Consider the following 20,882-nt stretch of genomic DNA (forward strand, 5'->3'; position numbering starts at 1 on the left):
GAGGTTCAAAGTGAAGCCAAGTTGCCAAGAGAAAAGCAGCCAAAAAACTAAGAAAGGTGGTGTTGCCATAGCAAGAAAAGAAAAGGCAACATTGCTCGAAGAGAAGCAACAATAGGTGTAAGGCTAAGAGGATAGTGAAGTCACCTAACCATGTGGACCGGAGGAGTGCTACTGGGGCACAAGTGGAGAAAGCCGATGGCAACGAGGGGCACATAGGTGGACGTCCATTGCATGTTGGTAGACATGCGGGAAGGATCGACATTATCATTGTAGGTAGGCATTCGCAGTGGCGGAGCCAGGAGCTTCCCTTTGGTAGGGCACCACTGGCTTAGCGCGACATTAATAATTTACCGAAATTTTAACAAAACATCCCTAAAATATGGACATTTTCCAAATGATTTAACATGTTTATCCAACACAATAGATCCAATATAATTTTATAGATAACAAATCCAATATTTTTCACCGAACAAAATAAATCTATTATTTATACATCTAACAAGGATTTGGTCGACGAATTTTTAGTGGTCGCAATTGGTTTCTTCTAGACGCCAAGTTTTGAAAAGATTGCATAATCACTTCATCATCGATACTCCTAAAAATTTCTTTCTCAAAGTAACACACCAAACAGTCTGATAGTAAGTCATCTCCTAATCGGTTGCGTAAATCAGTCTTCACCACATTCATCGCCGAAAAAGTTCTTTCCACACTAGCTGTTCCAACCGGCAATATCAATGCTAACTCGATTAGTCGGTAGACTAAAGGGAAATAAGTGTGGTAATTTATCTCCACCATCTTCTTTGCAAGATCTCCAAGATTGGAAATATTTGAGAATATCTCATTTGATCTCATATCACAGATATAATTTTGAAGTTGATGGTCAAGCTCAATTATATCAGTGGAACTAAAATCATCTGAATACAAATTAACTAGTTGCAATAAGCGAACATGATCAAAATTTGCAAAAAAATTTGAAGGATCCAAACACATCACACATCTAAGTAGCTCTGTATTTGCCTCAGTGAAGTGTTTATCCATTTCCATTGCAATAACATCAATTACCTAATATCATATAAATTAAAGGTTGAATTATATTATATAATTAAATAATTATCAATGCTTTTAAAATAAGGTAAAAGTAAATACCTTTATGAAGATATCGATCCGAAAATGATGAAGATATGTCATTGGTTCTCCACCCTTAAGCCTTTTTCGAGATTGACCATGGACAAAATTCTCCATATTAGGCACATCAATAGAATGTCCTTCACAAAATTCAGTTACTTCTTTCAATAAATTATCCCAACCATCTTCCCTCAATTCTTGCAACTTATTTTTCACAACATTAATCATATTGAGTGCATATCCTATATTTTGATCTCTTGCTTGTAGAATCTTTGATAGGGTATTTGTAATTCCCAAAATCTTCATCATGAACTTTTCAATGAAAACAAATTGAAAACAATCCATCTTATCAAATACACCCCCAGCAGACTGTCGGATTTTAAGACTTTCACCTAGTTTGTTTATTGCCAACAACACTCTTTCAACTGAATTCCACATGTCAAAAAGTCTAACTATTGTTGTGTAGTGAGAACCCCAATGTGTATCACCAGGCCGAGCTAAACTTATTTCTTGATTCTGACCTCTTCCAGTTGAAATCTCACCCATCTCCACTTGATTCAACACTTTCTCATTGTGTATTTCTCGAAGAGAATCATTTCTTTTGCACGAAGCTCCAATTGTATTCACTATCATTGACAATGTTTCAAAGAAATCACATACACTCTCTGATTCATATGAAGCAGTCACAACAACTAACTGAAGTTGATGGGCAAAACAATGAATATAATGTGCATTTTTGTTTTCTTTTAGAATGAGTGTTTTTAACCCATTAAATTCACCGCTCATGTTTGCAGCTCCATCGTAACCTTGCCCTCTGAGTTTTGCAAGTGATAAATCATGCTTGGCAAAAAAAGTATCAATAGTATTTTTTAGAACTTTTGCAGAAGTCTCATTCACATGAACCAATCCAAGAAAATGTTCCAAAACCATTCCTTTGCCATTAACAAATCTCAACACCAAAGACACTTGCTCCTTTATTGAACAATCTCGGGCTTCATCAACCAAAAGAGCAAACTTCTTCTCCCCTAGCTCATTCAATATGATCTTTCTCGTTTCCATTGCACAACATTCAATAATATCCCTTTGAATCGTAGGAGAATTCAATTGATTATTTCCTGGAGCATTCTTTCCCATCACTTTATTTACATTTTCTTCTTGCTTGCATACCCAACTAATATGTTCTAGAAAATTACCTCGGTGGAGTGACTCTGCAGATTCATCATGTCCTCTATTGCACAACATTCAATAATATCCCTTTGAATCGTAGGAGAAGTCAATTGATTATTTCCTGGAACATTCTTTCCCATCACTTTATTTACATTTTCTTCTCGCTTGCATACCCAACTAATATGTTCTAGAAAATTACCTCGGTGGAGTGACTCTGTAGATTCATCATGTCCTCTAAAAGGTAAACCTTCCTCTAAAAGTATTCGAGCAACACTTACAACCGTTGACAATTGAGTGCGATAATCATCTTCCATAGCAGCAGTTTGTCTTGCCAATAGCTGATTCACATTCCCTCTTTGATTACGATGTTGCTCGACCTTCATTCTACAACCACTATGTGAGCTACCAGGACTTCCTTCATGATTGACAAATGCACGCCTTCCATCTTTCCAGTTATTAAAACCAATCTCAGTAAAAACATTTCCCCCACTTCTATTGTTATTTGCAAACAAATAACAATATAAACAATAAGTTTTGTCTTTAGATACACTATACTCTAACCATTCATAATCCTTGAACCAAGCAACTTGAAACCTTCGATTCTTTTCGCGAATAAGAGTGAATGGAAATTCATGCCCAACTGGTTGACAAGGGCCTTTAGCTAAGTATCTTCTCCTCAATGAATCTCTAATTTCAAATGGGTAACTATCAATTGGTTTTCGCAGTTCAGGATCACCAATAATATCATCATCTGATGCAAGACTTTCTTTCTCAACAAAAGCAACTTTCTCCTTTGGTTTTGAATTTAAAGGTTCTAAATTTTTTGGTAGTTTGGTAAAATATTTGTCGATCATTATTGTAATTCCTATTTAAATAAACAAATAAAATATTAAAATCAATTACACATTCATCAAAGACTATCAATTTAACTATTTAAGTTTCTTATGTACTTGACATAAATTCGACAGTGGCCTACCAAAATTATACAGTATGTTCCAATTAAAGTATAAAAGGTTACCTACTATTAGTAATTCACATTTAATTAGAATTTATTTGTTGTTTTTATTCTACTGTTTTCAATGAAGTAATTTTCTATGTGGAGTTGGGGTTTTAATCGTTCTTGGGCAGTGAGAGTGCTCTTTATTGGTACAATTTTTTTTATGGTATTATTTTATTTTTGAACTTTTGTTTGGTTGTGGAATACTAGAAGTATACTAAATAAGCATTCCACAATATTCTCCTTTATTGTATTATGATTTTTTCTTTTCTTGAAAAAAATTAAGAGGGTTTAGTAGATTAGGAATTAACTTAACAATTAAATTAACTTAATAGTTTGTGTATAAAATTCAATTTAAATTTCTCAATATCTAAATTTAAATAAAACCTAAATTTATGTATAACACACAAACATACATAATTAGTATCATAATTAACAATTTAACATCAATTTCAAGAGTATGTAAAACACATAAACATTAAACAATATGATTGGTAACTAATTTATTCAACACATTCATGATTAATCCCTAATTTTAATTTAATAAACCCTAAATTAAATACTCAATTAATTGAACAAATTTAAACAATTTAAAAACAATTTCAAAAGTATGTAAAACACACAACAATTATAATATGATTGTAACTAATTTATTCAACAAATTGATAATTAATCACTAATTGTAATTGAATAAACCCTAATAAATTGAACATTTAATTAATTAAGCAAATAACAAAAAAAAAAAAAAAGCAGACTCACCTGACCGGCGGCGGATTCCGGCGGCACAATAGCACAGGCGAGGAGACAGGCAGGCAGGTTGCAGGCAGACTGGCAGAGGCAGGCTGAGTTGTGGCCTTGATATTCGTGCTTTGCTTTGATATTGGTGTTGTGGCGTTGAACTTAGGCTTCTGCATATGTATATATACGTTTTAACTTTTATTTTTTTTCCTATTTAAGGCTACAAAACGGCGCCGTTTAATTTTTTATTTTTTTTTTAATAAAATCTTCAAAACGACGTCGTTTTGAAGAACCCTAAAAAAAATAAAACATTCAAACTTCTATTATTTCCAGCCGCCTTCCTTCTTCTTCATCCTCCAAACCAAAACGCTGCAACTGCACTGCTGCGGCACCACCGGCTGTGCCGCTGCGGCACAGTCATCCCCCTTCAAAGCATTTTCCCTCCGCCCCTAGCCATACGGAAAGATGCAACTCCAAAACGCACGTAAGTGGATGTGCGAGGAGGACAAGATGAGTTTTACTCTTAGACAAAGAAAGAGTAGACCCTTATTCAATAAGGTCAAACACAGGTGTTGAAGGAAATTGGAGAAGAAAAAGATTTTTATTTATAATGGAGATAAATCTTATATTTTTTTTCTTTTTAGGTAGAGAATTATTAAGTTTTAAAAAGAAAAAAAAAATAAAATACAATGATTGAGGTGTATTAATGAAGCAATTGCTTCATTTGATGCAAATGCACTGAGTGAAGCATCTTGTTTCATTCAATGAACAATAACAAGTGGCCATGCTCTTGCCTATAAATAGGCAAGAGCTGAAGAAATTAAGTACTTTATAGGTAAGAGCTGAAGAAATCAAGTACATACCAAGGGGAGGCACAAAGAGCAAGGAGGCGAGGTCCTCCCTCAAGGAAAAAATTTCCCTCGAGTCCAAAGGTGTGGGGGAGCTGAGCTAGGAGGAGTTATGGGTATTTTTCCTCTAAATTTGGAGTGTTATTTGTTTCAATGAGATGGCTTAAACATTAGAAATGTGAGAATGAAATTTACTCTTGAGGTATTTTCTATAGAGGAACTAAAGGATTATTATTTCAATGGGGTGGCTTAAAACACGGGTGGAGATAGCATGAGCCTCTGTATTTTTGTGAGAGGGTATACAAATATTGTGGAAAATAATGGGTAGAAATTTCTCCAATGGTTATACAATATTTATATATGATATTTTTCTTATATAGTGAAAAAAAAATATATTTTTTATTACTATTCGTGAATATAGGCTGATATTTAGTCGAACAACGTTAAATATTATATTTTTTTTATTTTTTTATTATTATATTTATTTTTAGACTAAAACATAATTTTTTCTAATAAAAATGAACGCAAGAATTTTGCTTGGTTTTTATGGACTATTCCATAGCTACAACAAAATGAAATTATCATGGCATCGATTTCTTTGCGGGTAGCTAGTAGCTTTGAGTTACAGAAGCTTGGATGACAATTTTGTGTTCAGTTTTCTTTTTTTTTTTTATGATTTTCTGAATTTAGTAGTTTTGATTACTTAAACTTTGTTACGATCTTAATTTTTCTAGATATGCAATAGGCTTGCTGCCTTCTTTCCTCTCGCTACTGTAGCTGTGTTCGACTGTGGTGGTTTGACGAGGTATTCCAAAGTTTTTCTAGATATGGGCTTCTTGGGCTCCTTAGTGGGTGGGCCGTTTCTTTGATTTGAATTTATTCTAATGGGCCTATTCTTATATTGTTTCTAGCCATATAGGCTTTGTTAACTGTTAAGTGCAAATTCTTTGCATAGTAAAAGAAAGCATAATTGATTTCTATTAGTTTGAAATTCCCAAAATTAAGGGATTTTGAAATTGACTCTTAAATTGTTTAATGAATATTCCATATACCTAACTTACAAATTAGTGTATATATATATATATATATGTGAGAGAGAAAAAAAGACCTTCAAATGAAATATTGGGTTGAACTGCTCGTTTGGTTAGGATAAAAAAATCTGTTCATTTGAAGTCATATGAAAAGCACTTAAAGAACCATTTATTATTTTGATGTGATCATCATGCATTGAAAAACACCATTACTAAAGACATTTAAGATTTACATTATCTATTCTATATTCTATAATTAAAAAAAGTTTTAAATAATAAAAATATTTAAATAATAATAAATCACGACATTCAATTTACTTATAATTATTTATTTATATAAAATAGCATAGAATTTAATATTTTGAATTTTTTTTCACTTATTGTAGCAATAAGCATGGGTCATACTCTTGTGTTGGTGAAGTAGGATAATGAAATTTAATGATAATTATGTACTCTTGATTCAAAAAAAAATGATAATTATGTACTCAATTGTATAGAATATTCTATGCTAGCTAAAACTATAAATTCTTTTGGTCTCCATATCTATATATATCTATATTATAAAGATTAAAGTTTAAAAATTAACGGTTCAGTGAATGTTTTGATAGAAGATATGATTTTTTGAAACTAAGATTTATATATTTTAAAGTAGATATGTGATGGGTTTCAATTAGATTGAATTCGATGAAAAAAATAAAAAATTAAAATTTTTACTAACATAGATCACATTTAAACGAAAAGAAGTAATAACATTAAAGAGAAAATAAATATATATTTTTTTTTTTACAGTAAAAATACGAGATTATTCATATCGGTCCGATTATCAAAAACCACAAACCGTCCAAGTTTCCAATTTTTAATAACAACGATCGAAAAACCTTAAAACGGTTTTAAGGATTTGAGAAGAGAGAGGTTTTAAGTGCTAACTCTTTACATTTTCTATAAATTTTGGAGTCTCTCAAAAGTCTCTTCCAACTCACTCTCATAAAAAATACTTTTATATTAAAGTCCTAGGATTTTAGTATAATAATATTTATTTATTTATTTAACTAACTAAATAAATAAATTATAATTATAGTCCAAAACATTAATAAATAGGCCATATGAATTTTAGACAATTTTAATTAAATTCCTACTTAATTAATTGGATCAAAATTATAATTTTTTCAAATTACAATTTTATTTCAATGTCAATTTATATGCAATCATGTCCTACTTAATTTAACTTTCCTTTTTATTTTCTCATACAATTCTTTATGTGTGTGACCCTTTAACTTTTAAATATATTGGTAATAAATATAATTAATTAATTAATTAATTAATTTGAATATCAATAATATTGTTTAATAATATGTCAAGACTACCTAAATATTTAGAATGTCAAAAGTGGTTTGACTTAACCTTTCAATGTATGGTTTTTCAGTGTAATTAATATCCTTATATTACAAATATCATGATTTAATATTTAATACATGAAGCTTGTCTGTAACATTAAATCATATTAGTTCTTATTTATTAGCAATTGACCGATTGAATGAAATTTCAAATCTCATTTACTAATTTCATTTCACCTTACATAAGGATTTCATGATCAATGCTAGCAGAGAATAAATGTAACATTTCCTAATTTAACCTAAAGTGATGAATCCTATCTCAGTCACATAAAAATCTTCATACAGTTTCTAATATATCTAATTCATCCTCATTTGTTACTCATGAACTAAGTAATGTGTAAGATAAATCAAAATATAAAAATCACAATATAAGATTATTTATTGATTTCAAGTCAAAGGATCACTCGAGTAATCTATAGATATAAGTTATTTTCCAAATGAATTTTTCAGGCGGGTCAGTTCAGTACATTTATTTATATAATAAGCACCCACATATTAGTTTTAGATATCTCACATATCTCAACCTATGAGATCAGTTGCTTCCTATAAAAGAAAAGAACATAATATGTATCAGTCTCAACAGCTCTAATTATTGTCCAATCATGATAAGAATATTGTCCAATCATGATAAGAACATTGACCATGAATATTTGGAGACATTACTTAAATGCAATAGAAATCTCATAATTATAATCATATTATAATTTTTTTTGCACAATAATATAGTTTCATGGACTTTATTTTTACTCGATATTCAATTAAATTAATACTAAATATAAATAACAACCTTTGTATAATGTATTTAAATACTTAAAATATATGAAAAATAATATTCAACTATGACCAACAGATTGGCTGTAGGGCATATTACTAATAATCTCTCACTTGCACTAAAGTTAATCACCCATATGACTTGTTCCATAAGTATAAATGCAATATTTATGTTTCTACTAGAATAATGCTTTAGTAAGAGAATCTTTAAGATTCTCATTAGTGGAACTCACTTTATCTCCACATCTTTCCTTTCAATGATCTCTCTAATCATTTGGAATCGTCTAAGTATATACTTTGATCTTTAATGGACCTGGGTTCCTTTGCTTATGCAATGACTCCATTATTATCACATTTCAATGTAAGTGGATCAACAATGCTAGAAACTACACTAAGTTCAGAAATGAATTTCTTAATCCAAAACTGTCTCATTTGTTGCCTAGGACACAGATGTGTTCTTGGCTTTTGTTATAGAATTTGTGGTGGTTTATAGTTTGAAACATTTCCAACTTACTGACTTACCATTTAGAGTAAAATTATAACTAGATTAAGATTTGTTATCAAAATCTAATTGGAAATTCACATTCGAATATCCATGAACTTTGAGTTCACTAATCCCTCCATAAACTAGAAAATTATCCTTAATTCTTCTTAAGTACTTAAAAATATTTTTTACAGCAGTCCAATGATCTTCACCTAGGTCTGTTTGATATCTACTAGTTATGCTCAAAGCATATGATACGTCTAGTCTAATATATAGCATCGCATACATTATGGATTTTATAGTTGAAGCATATGGAACCTTTTCCATTCTTTCTCTTTCAACTGGTGTCTTAGGATACATGTTTTTAGAGAGATAGACTCCATGTGACATAGGAAAAAAAATCTCTTTCAGATTCCTCCATGCTAAACCATTTTAGCACCTTGTCAATGTAAATGGATTGGGATAATCCTCGCAATCTCTTGGGTCTATCTCTATAGATCTTAATTCCCAGAATATAAATGGCTTCTCCCAAATTCTTCATAGAGAAATTCTTGGACAACCAAATCTTTACAAATTATAGTAATGGAATAGCATTTCCTATTATTAATGTCATCTATATATAAAATAAGAAATACAAAACCACTTCCACTAAACTTCTTATAAATATAAGGTTCATCCATATTATTGACAAAATCAAACTATTGCACTATTTTGTCAAAACAGTTGTTCCAACTTTGCGAAACTTGCTTAAGTCCATAAATAGACCTTTGCAATTTGCATACCTAATTAGGAAATTTCTTGGATTCAAAACCTTCGGGTTGTATCATATACACATCCTTAAGAAGATTACCATTTAAGAATATTATTTTAACATCCATTTGCTAAATTTCATAATCATAGTATGCTGCTATTGCAAGCTAAATTCTTATGGATTTAATCATAACTATTGGTGAAAAGGTTTCATCAAAGTCAACACCTTGTCTTTTTCTGTAACCTTTAACAACTAACCTGCCTTTGCACATTTATATATTGCCTTCCATGTCAGTTTTTCTCTTAAAAACCCATTTGCACCCAATGGATTTTATTCCTTTAGATGCATCAACGAAAGTCCATACTTGGTTAGTGTACATGAAATCCATTTTAAATTTCATTGCTTCAAGCTAATTTGAAGAATCAATGTTAGACATTGCTTTTTCATAGCTGTTAGACTCATCAGCTATGAGTGAAACATTGTTGTGAGTCTCCACAAGAAGGTCTAATCTTATTGGAGCACGACTTGTCTTAACAAATCTTTGCGGTGCTATTTCAACTTGTGTATCTTCAGTAGACATTACAATCTCTGGTTCTTATTCCATTTGTATGTCAGTATGTGGTTTGTAAACTTTTTCAAGTTTTATTTGACTCCTACTGCTTCCTTTAAGGAAAAACACTTTTCTAGAAAGATAGCATGTTTTGAGAAAAACACTTTTCTCTCAATGGGATGATAGAAATAATGTCCAATAGATTCTTTTGGATATTCCACAAACTTATATTTATCTAACTTAGCTTCTAACTTATCAGATATTAAACACTTCACATAAGCGTCACATTTCCAAATCTTTATGTGTGATAAGACTAGTTTTTATTAGTCCACATCTCATATGGAATCTTATCAACAGATTTGGATGGAACTCTTTTAAGAAGGTATATCGCAGTTTGCAAGGCATAACCCTAAAAGGACAAAGGTAAATCTGCAAGACTCATCATGGACCGTACCATATCTAATAAAGTACAACTTCTCCTTTCTGAAACTCTATTGTGTTGTGGTGTTCTAGGTGGAGTTCATTGTGAGAGAATCTCATTCTCTATTAGATAATCATGAAAATCTTGATTCAAGTATTGACCACCTCGATCGAATCTGAGTGATTTAATACTTATTTAAGTTTATTTCTCAACTTTAGTTTTGAATTGGTTAAACTCTTCAAAAGATTCAGATTTATATTTCATTAAATACACATAACTATATCTAGTATAGTCATCAATGAATGTAATGAAATATAAGTATTCACCTATGGCTTGAGTAGTTATTGACTCAGATACATCTATATGTATAAGGCCTTGATGACTAATGGATTCCGGACCACCAAGCCTACTGCAGCCCAAACCAAAGAGGCCTGGGCCAATCCAATACAGGGCCACAACGTGTTGCATACGACAAGACTCAGACCAATTGAGGTATGAGTCCATAGGCCAGATAAGGTTCGAAGGAGCTCGAGGTAGACAAGCCTAACTAATCATAAACGACCGTATGAGAACAAAGCCTGCAATGATAAGGATTGTGTCCAAAAAGGTGCCAAAAGAAATTAAATAGCTGCCTGATGAGAATTAGAACCTCGTACTAATGAAAAACTTAATTTAGTGACTCTTTCCAAAAGGCGTGAATGTAAATAAAAGACATCTCCTATAGAAGTTTCACGACCGGATGGTCTTTGTAATAGAAGAGGCATTTGGCAATAAACTTGCACTTATTTAGAGAGATCATCATAAATAATTAAAGTTTATTGTTCATGGTACATAAAATATTAAGCCAGAGTTGCTCTTATATAAAGGGTGAGGTATTATAATGTAGTCGGAGAATCCGCTATTTCAGCTACTATAATAATGTACTCCATTGCCCTTCTTTCCTGTAAAGTAATCACTATTTGAGCCGTAGAAGATGCTTTTTGCCTAATAGCTACATAAACACATTATATTTTGTATTTACTAATTGAGAATTGTATCTAGTGACTACTGCTATTTTATCAGTCTATCTGTCCCCAATAATTCATTTTCATTGACCATGTCCTATAGAGATCATCAAATCAATAGCAATAAGTTCTGTTTGAAGAGACTCATATAATACTTTGAGTAGAAGATTCAATTAACCGAGATTCAAAAGCTAAAATTTCACCTTGACCATCAATAGGTTTAGCTAGAGCATTTATAACACGGCCCAAATAAGCCTCCTTTTATGGAGCTTCCCTCTTGTATTATTAAACCGTCATTCACATTTATATAACACTGACATTATTTGATCCTAAACTCAGAGCAATGCCTATTATATTCTCTTCAAATTCTACTAATTCGTTTGTCATTACTCCAACAAGACCATAAATATGAGCAATGTTGTCGCCTACTTAAAGTACAATACCAATATTTATAACCTTTACTTCCCTATTATGTTACTCAATACATTTATGGATAATATTACTAAGTTTGTTTACTCGAATAGTTACCATGAGTATTTCTTAATTTTTTTTAAAAAAATAATACCTATAGTAGAAGGACTAATAAGTTATTTCTTTTATCGTGTCAAACATGCCAAGATTAGCATTGATGGTACGTAAATGTAATTCGTTGGTCAAACAACTATTCATAGTTCATGGAGCTTCTTGTAAGGCTTGTTCAAAAACTTATTGTTAGACCTCTACATTCAGCATTCTATTTTTTTTTTCTTTTTAGAAAATTTTAATTTTTTTTAATTTTTCAGTATTTTAGTTGGCCAATTTTAATTTAACATTTAATTGATAATATGATAATTGGAAATTTTTAAAAAGTAACCTAATCCTATCATCTAATCTGATCCTCATAAAACTAACATAATCTAATCTTCTGGATAAGACTAACATAATCTAATATAATCATCTAACCTAATCATGTTACAACTTAGCTTTTAAAATTTTGAATTATTTGAATTTCAATATTTTATTTTTCTTTTTTTTATAAAATTTTAAGTTATTTTTTCTTTTTTTTTTATATTTTGATTGGCTAATTTAATTATATTTTTCAACTGATAATTAACAATTTTTAAAACGTAATTTATTCTATTCATCTATTTAATCATGCTAAACTTAATATAATCTAATCTAATTCTATTAAATTAAACTTTTAAACTGTTGAATTATTTAACTTATTGATATTTATCTTTTTATATATATAAGTTAAAATAAAGAGAAAGTTCAAGATATTCTTTTTAAGGCATTTTTTGTTCAATATTTTATTTTTATGTTGTAATTTTGCTTTTATCTTTTATAATTATATTTTATAATTTTTTTTTATAATCAATGCTGTTAAAGAGCTTTAATCCGCAATTATGACCTCAGGTTGAAATAGAAAAACTTTCTAACTTTATTTTTTTAAATTTGCCTTTTCATCTGTATAGCCATTCTTTTATCTTTATTGTTTTTCTAACTTTTTTTTTATTGAAAAAATTATTATTTTTTTTTATCTCTGACATATAATATAATTAATGAATTCGTTTCTCTATTTTAAAAATTCAATATTTCAGTTCCTGAAATTTAATTCCATCAAAATTAAAGGTCTCTGTATAAAAAATGCCGTTAATGATAAGAAAAATGACTGAATTACCTTTTTTAGAACTCAACCTTTAGTTCCTAAAATTTAATTCCGGCAAATTTATAGGTCACTCTATCAAATAATCAAATCAATAAAATTTCATTTACAAATTAAGGCAACAAACTAAAAATATCAAATTCAATCTCCACAAATAAATAAAAATTTCAATAAATTCAATATTCAAACTCAATAAATATAATAAAAATCAAAGGAAAAATATTTTTTTCTCTTTGAGATATATGACATAATTAATAGATTTATCTCTCTACTTTTCAAATCCAGATTTATCTTTCTACTTTTCAAATCCAATACTTTGTCATTGAAATTTAATTCCGTCAAAATCCAAAAAAAAAAAATTTCGAATTCAATCTCCACAAATAAATAAAAATTTCAATAAATTCAATATTCAAACTCAATAAATATAATAAAAATCAAAACGTATAAAATTTAAATTATTAAAAATAAAAAATTAAAACTTAATAAAAATTGCTTTTGCGATACCGCTCGTGGTCGATCACTACTTATCGTTTGAAAAATGCATTAAAATGTTTATGACATATTAAAAAATTTACTTACTAGTCCATCTATTAATTTTAGTCCTTAAGTATTATAAAAAAATTCTAAAATACTCATGATACAGAGGAACTAATTAATAAATTTTTTAATAATTGGAGGGATCACCTAATAAGTTTTTTAAAACTATATGGACTAAATAGTAAAATGCTTAATGACAAAATTAATGGAGGGATTAGTAGACTTTTTGAAACATTAGGAATATTTTAATGTATTTTTTAAAATTAAAAGATTAAATAGCGAGTTTCTCCATATCATAGGGACTAAATAGTAATTTTTTTGATTTATTATTGATAAAGATATTTTTTAGATTATATTTATTCTCTTTCCTTTTACCAGATATAAATCATTGACTTAACAGACATTTTTTATGAACAGATATTGAATTTTGATGGAATTAAACCTTAGAAAAAAGTGTTGGATTCTAAAAATAAAAGGTCAAATCTATTATTTATGCTATAACTCAAGAATTAAAAAATAATTTTCTTATTTTTTATTTTTTTTATATAAGCTATTCTTTTCATCTTTTATTGTTTTATAACTTAGATTGCTGTTCTTCTTTTTTGAATCACTTATAAGGTCTCTGAAGGTATAATTTTATAAGAATCTTTGTATGGGGCAGAAATTCAAATAAATACAAAATTTATTCATGCTCAACTTAGTGTATATAGGGATGCAAATTGGACAAATTGTTTAGATGATTGCAAATTGTATACTGATTTATGAGTAAAAATCTTAATTCTTGGAATACTAAAAGGCAACAAACTGTTGCAAAGTCTTGAGTTAAGCCAATTACAGAGCAATTGGTACAGCTACTTCTGAAGTAGTCTTTGGATTTTTTTTATCTGTCATTTTACTAGTTTTTTTTAATAAGTGCAGTTTTATAATATTAATATCTTCATTGAATTGGTCCTTCAATAAGTTGAGTATTTGTTGAATATTAATTAGATTTATACTATTTGTATAGTCATTTTAATTGAAAGGTAATATAGTCTTCATCTCTATTTTTATTAAAATTTATTATATTTCTTACCATCTTTAATTTGTATATAAAATCCTTAAATAAAAAATATATATATAAAAATAGAAAGTACTGTGGTTATAAACTCTATTTTGTGAAATTAATTATATTCAAAGTAAAATTTGATTATATAGTATGATAATATTGATGCTACTTATTTGTTTTCTAATTCTATTTTTTATACATTGAATAAGCATACTAAAGTAGATTTTCATTTTGTTTATCATAAAACTATCAAAAAAGAAATACTAGTTGAATTTATGTTGGTCAGGTATCAATTACAGATATTCTCATAAAAATTGTGTCCAAATTTGAATTACTCGTATAAATTTTAAGAATTTTATTATTACCATATTGGAATTGATGGGAAATGAAACAGAAATCATCTAACTTAAAAAACCTCACATGGAGAGAAAGAGAGGAAGAATAATGGGGACGACGAGTTTTTCAAGGCTTACAAGGACGGGGCCTTGATTTCTAGTGATTTTTCATTTGTTGGTATGTATAATTTTAGGTTTTCATCTTTGTGGTCTAGATTTATTTTTGAGTGTGATTGCTTATTTTTGGACTTGCATTGTGTGCTCAGAGAGTTGGCAACAGACTCAAGTTTGGTTTGCAATGGTTGGTTGAAACTCAATATAGCTTAATATAGGGATTTCATGAATATTATAAAATGAAATATTATGAGCCAACTTCTCATATTTGGTGAACATTGCCAATTGACTTGGGTTGTCTGAGTTGAGTTTGGAGATAGCCTTTTGGGGCTTCTTTGATTTTTGTTGCTTGGGTAATTTTTTAGATTTGATGATTTGACTGTGGCTTTAAGAAGTTTTCGACGAGAGTAGACTAGGAGTTTGCTCTTTTATTATTTTTATATTCACTATTACGCTTCCATCGTGATGAATATAGTAGATGGTAATGTTTTCTATTATGTTTAGTGATAAAAGTAACGAACAATGGTCGAGATTATCGATTACCTTTAATTGAACTAAGTTTACTCTTTTTGCATTGGGATTTTGGTTAGACTACTAGATTTTAGATTGTGTGAGCTGTTTTTGTTTTTGCTAATATTTTTTTCTATGTTAGTTTATTTTATCCATTAAATTTACAATACAATTTAATTGCTTGGTTAAAAGAAAAAAGTAAACAACTTGTTTTTTTTTATGCATTTAAGCTTCACATTAACCTCACATTAAAAATATATATTAAAATAATAAATATTTTATAAATTTTTTTATAATGACTATACAATAAGTTTAAATAATATATTATGTTTAGAAGAATCACAATAAAAATAAATATAATTACAACTCTATAAAATATAAACTAATATTAATATTTAAGGAAAAATCTTCAGAAGTTTATTTAACAAATTTATAAGTATTCAACAGCATGTTCAGCGAGTTTACTCGTAAATTTATAAATGAACGGTTACAAATTTAGTATATTAAATATTATTAAATTTAAAATTTTATTTATTTATTATATAAATTTAAAAATTAAATTTAAATTAAATTTATTTAAAAAATTATGATGAAATTAATTTTAATTTTTATTAATTTAAATTTAAATAAATGTCGAGGTTCCAGCAACTCAATTAACAAAACACAAAGGCAAATTCTAGCAGTTTTTATCTTTCAATTATTTTAACTCCAATTAATATCATTATTTAGGCAGAAAAATTGTTTGGGAAGCAAATGTATTCTTATTATTTAGGGAGCTCAATCACAAATATACAAAAATTAGAAATATATTCCATAATCTGAAATCTAAAATTGGAATTCCATTGAGCAAAATATAATTAATCCTCTCCAGAGTTAGAAAAGCAGTTGATATCATTTCCCAATAAACTCCACATCAAATAGGAGAACTGAATCTGGAGGAATGATGCATGACCCTACAACATAAATTGCACAAAAATATTTACCCTTCGTCTAGTATAATTTAATATGTATATATAAAAAAATTTAAATAAATTATTTAAAAATCAGAAGAGTTGAAATTGAATATTTTTTAAGTTACAATTAAAAAATCAAATTCTTTCATTCTAAACAATAAAATTATAAAAATGAAATCAATATTAGAAATTGAAAATTCATTTTTTTCCCCTTAGTTAAACTTAAAATGAATTGAATTCTAAATTAATTTTATTGTTGTATAGGTTGCTAAGATAAAAGGGTGTTAGTGTATACCTCCTCTGCAGCCAGCCCCTCTGACGCCATATCCAAGCTCTGGAGGAAGCTTCAAGATTCGTTTTCCTCCTAATTAAATTACAATAAAGAAAATATATTATGCTAAACATAACAAGAGATGGGTCTTAACTTGTCCAAGACCTCTTGATTAAACCTCAGTCAAAAAGATTAAAATATTCATTTATGGTGGCGCTACCTAATATAAGCTGCCATCTTTATATATGCTGCAAAGAACGTAACTCATACTTTCAAAATTTTTTTTATTTGACTTTTTAATAATATTTTCAGAGATAAATTAAAATTAAAAAATAAAATTTAGTACTGTATAATTCAGAAATAAATTTAATTTTTTAATCTTATTTTGATTATGTCCGCATCTTCATTTTCCGTGGATCTTGGTAAAAATAATTTGTTTAAGATTTGTTAGATTCTTTGTAATACTTGCTGCACTCATTCCTTTATGTGATATATATCCATACCAGCTTGCATAGGAGGAACTCCGTCACCACCTAGAATACCTTCATCCCAGCCTTTGATGACCTGTTGAAAATTCAACAAATTCCCAATTAAACTTTTTGAAAATTTATTATATTCAAAGCCATATTAATTGGGATTTACCTATGCATCCTTTTCTAGAATAACTTGTTGTTATCAACAATTTTAAAAAAAAAATAACAAGGAAAAACACCAAAAATAATTTTAAAGTAAAATATCATCCATAATTAATATATTTATTTAGATATAATATTATCTAAATTGCTTATATTTTTAATATTCCGTTTCTGATTCTACATATAGAAACATTGTATACTTAGATATAGAAATATTTAAATTTATGAAATATGTTAAAAAACTACAAATTTTAAAAATAGTGACTATGAGCTGAATTATATTAATTTTATATACACCCATCTTAAGTTATAAAATAACTTCTTCGATTTACATGTCTGTGCATATAATCTTAAAACAAATTCAACAGAATACTAACTAAACTTATCCCTTTGTGTTGAGAATTATTAAAATATTAATATATCACATATCATTACCCTATTCGATATATTATGACAAACTTAAATTAAGAAATATTACTTCAGTAATTTATTTTACCGATAAAATGCAAACACATAAACAATATACATATTTAGCTTATCAGTAAAATTTATCAATGAAAAACTTTATTATTTGTAAAAAAAAAAAAATTCATTTTTTTTCTTGTATTATAATCACAAAGGTTTCTATGAAATTATTGACATTGTAAAGTACATACCTCACCAACACCTATACGAAACGTGAGAGGCTTTCCTCGATTGTAACTGCTGTCGAAAACCTTGCCGTTCTCCAATTTTCCAACATAATGTGCCTGCACTAATATCTTTAATTAGATGGTGAGCCGAGTCTTAAACATGTTGAAGCATGGAAACGCAAACTTGCATACAACAGTGTTGGCCAAAACAAGGTTAATAAATTTGTAAATTACCTTGATGAGTTGTCCCTTGACAGCCTCAGGGCCTGTCCCCACAACCTTGTCGCAGAAAGCAAGGCCCGAAGGTGTTACAGTTAGTTCACATACACCTGCTTCTTCTGCTGCTTCTGCAATGGGCAGCGGTTGCAATAAAACGTCAGCAAAAACTGTAAAGAAGCCAACACCCATTGCTTCTCTTCTCTTCAACAAAGCTTGGATTTCCTTTACTTCTGCAGTTAATGGAGAAACAAAGTTTTCGTGGCTTTGGCATGAGATTTTGAATTTGAAATTTGATGCTTCTACTGTGTTATGATTACAAATGGGTATGTTGAGCTTTTTTGGAGTATAATTTCCGACTGAAAATGCCAATGAATTCATCTCCAGAGAAAAGAGTTTTGAAAGAGAGAAACAAGATTGGTTTATGCAGTTGCTTTTTGTTATTGATGGGAGTGGCGAGAATGCTATCCAAGCAAAGCCAATCTGAAACCTGCAGCTCATACAGAGACTGGGCCGCCCAAGTGGGTCTACTTGCACAACATATGGGCATATTTAGCCATTTTGCGGCCTAATTTTGCCCTAGAATTGGCTCGTATTTGAATGAGAATTATCATTTGATTAATTTAGTATAACATTTTAAATGGATAATTCAGATGTGAAAGATGACATATTATCATAATTATCTTTTTTTAATAAATGTATAAATAGAATTAATATATTTTTGTGGAAAAAAATCTTTTTTATAAGAATAAAAAATTTATAGTATAAAATATGAATGAAATTAAAAATATATATATATCCTTATGAATTTCTATAGTGAACTTAACATAATTTTAATTGTTAATATTCTTAAAAATATATCTTTTAATAAATGTGGCAAAATAATATTTAACCAACTATTAATATTCAATTCTATTATGTAACCAATTATTCACTATTTTTATGGTAGAAATTTTTTTTCCTAATAGGTATAATTGTAATAGGTTATATTAAATATCAAAATTATAAGCTTATAAATTTAAAAGTATAAATTATAAATTATACTTATTTATTATTTTATTAATTTTTGGTAATTTGATTGATTCTGATTACGTTTAAAAATTTTAATTTAATTCACATAAATATAAGTCCTTTTTTTAAAAAAAAAAAAAAGTTCTTCTAATTTTTTTTGAAGAAAGTGAGAAAATATTAATTTTAAATTATAAAATTTAAAAAAGTAAATAAAAATTTTAAAATAAAAAAAAATTAAGGTGGGCAGTTAATATTTAGGTTGATATTGTGTATTTGAAAAAATTGTTATCTTTGGATTGAATGACTTAGGAGTTGTCTACTCTCGTATCTATGCTGTAAATTTTCTGTCAATTGCAACCTTGTAATAAAAGTTATTTGCATTAAAAAAAAAAAAGCATTCACTTGTGTTTTGAATTTTTATAAAATTATTCATGATTTTATTTTCATAAATAATGAAAATTTTTAAATTAAAAAATTTTAAAACTTTATATTTTAAACAATAATTTTTCAAGAAAAAAAATTCAATTTAATTGAATTTTTATAAAATCTTTAATTTTAAACGGAGAGTTAATATTAAAATTAATGTTAACAATATTTCATTTAACTGTGGAAACTTTTTAATAAACTTTTTTTTTGAACCTTTCAATATATTTTTTAAAATTTAAAAACTAATTATTTTTAAAATTCTTAATTTGTGCAACGTTGTTGCTACATTATTCTTTTTATATAAAAATTGTCTTAAAATTTATAATTTTTTTATATAAAATATACTTTCCCTTCTAAATTTAATATTTTATCTCGAGAGAAAATAAATATTGCTCACCCTACATACAATAGCAGTTAATTAACTGAGTTTATATATAATTGAATGATGCTAAAATCAATGCTAATAAGTGCTATATAATTAATATTTACAATAATATAAGGATTGTGCATCAGCCTAATAATTTCACTCAACAAACTTTATCACAAAATTATAGAAATATATAGTAGACATTGGCAGATAGGAGCAAGGCTTGAGATTGTCGGAGATATCAATGAAATTGATGTCATCTAAGTTAGGGACTGGTTCTTGGATGTTAGTATTTGGGCCTGGAGGTAGGTAATTGGCAGTAAGCTCAAGTTGGAAGCGAATAAGTGAGATTTAAATTATTAAATATAAAATTTAAATTTTATAATTTTATAACTAATTTTAAATCTTAAAATTTTATAAGTGACATTTAAATGATTAATCATAAAATTTTTAGAGATTTTTTTCTCCTAAATAATATTAATAAGAGATTATTAAAATAATCATACTTAATCATTTAAAATATATATTTTTAGAGACCATAGAATTTATGTTGGGATAACATATAAAGGATATCTCTCGCTAGATTACGACACCTATTGCCCGGGTAATTTGGTTAGAGGAAAGATAATTAAATGCCGAGATGGGTCGGGTCCAGCCCTTCAGTGATCAGGGTCTAAGAACAGTTCTAGAGAGTTTGACGATTAAGGTGCCCGGAATAAGGGCACTCAGATCAATTTTTTTAGATAACCGTACAAAACTTTAAATATGCATGTGATGGTAGCTTTGACATATTATTTGTCAAGAATAGCGTGGTCTTAGCCGACTCAATATTAAGTGAGCCAACTGCCACATTATTAATGAACCATCTGACAAGTCTATCAAATGTGCCATCGTCAATTCTGAA

At 28.3% G+C, this 20,882-nt stretch overlaps 3 protein-coding genes across 4 annotated transcripts; all 3 read right to left on the reverse strand.

Annotated features, from left to right (window-relative positions):
- Positions 1 to 1,345: 1,345 nt before the first annotated feature.
- On the reverse strand, positions 1,346 to 2,259 carry LOC110603246 (zinc finger MYM-type protein 1). Its single transcript, XM_043951743.1, has 2 exons — positions 1,518 to 2,259; positions 1,346 to 1,425 (listed from the first exon to the last, which is right to left on the reverse strand). The coding sequence occupies exons 1-2, from the start codon at positions 2,257 to 2,259 to the stop codon at positions 1,346 to 1,348; spliced, it is 822 nt and encodes a 273-aa protein (XP_043807678.1).
- Positions 2,260 to 10,897: 8,638 nt separating this feature from the next.
- On the reverse strand, positions 10,898 to 11,812 carry LOC110603247 (ATP synthase subunit alpha, chloroplastic). Its single transcript, XM_021740948.1, is given in 3 exon segments — positions 10,898 to 11,292; positions 11,295 to 11,435; positions 11,767 to 11,812. Coding segments are annotated over 3 exon segments (582 nt in total).
- A 4,393-nt stretch (positions 11,813 to 16,205) lies between these two features.
- LOC110603452 (peptidyl-prolyl cis-trans isomerase FKBP13, chloroplastic) lies at positions 16,206 to 18,664 on the reverse strand. Of its 2 annotated transcripts, none has more exons than XM_021741185.2 (5): positions 18,193 to 18,664; positions 17,983 to 18,087; positions 17,195 to 17,255; positions 16,716 to 16,784; positions 16,206 to 16,420 (listed from the first exon to the last, which is right to left on the reverse strand). In XM_021741185.2, exons 1-5 carry the CDS (start codon positions 18,553 to 18,555, stop codon positions 16,359 to 16,361), a joined length of 660 nt encoding a protein of 219 aa, XP_021596877.1. In that variant the 5' UTR covers positions 18,556 to 18,664; the 3' UTR covers positions 16,206 to 16,358. The 2 variants fall into 2 exon arrangements, with proteins under 2 accessions (XP_021596877.1, XP_021596878.1); XM_021741186.2 differs by having other exon boundaries at positions 17,983 to 18,075; positions 18,193 to 18,640.
- Positions 18,665 to 20,882: the final 2,218 nt, after the last annotated feature.

The sequence above is a fragment of the Manihot esculenta genome, chromosome 16 (genome assembly GCF_001659605.2).
Source record: "Manihot esculenta cultivar AM560-2 chromosome 16, M.esculenta_v8, whole genome shotgun sequence".
NCBI lineage: Eukaryota > Viridiplantae > Streptophyta > Magnoliopsida > Malpighiales > Euphorbiaceae > Manihot > Manihot esculenta.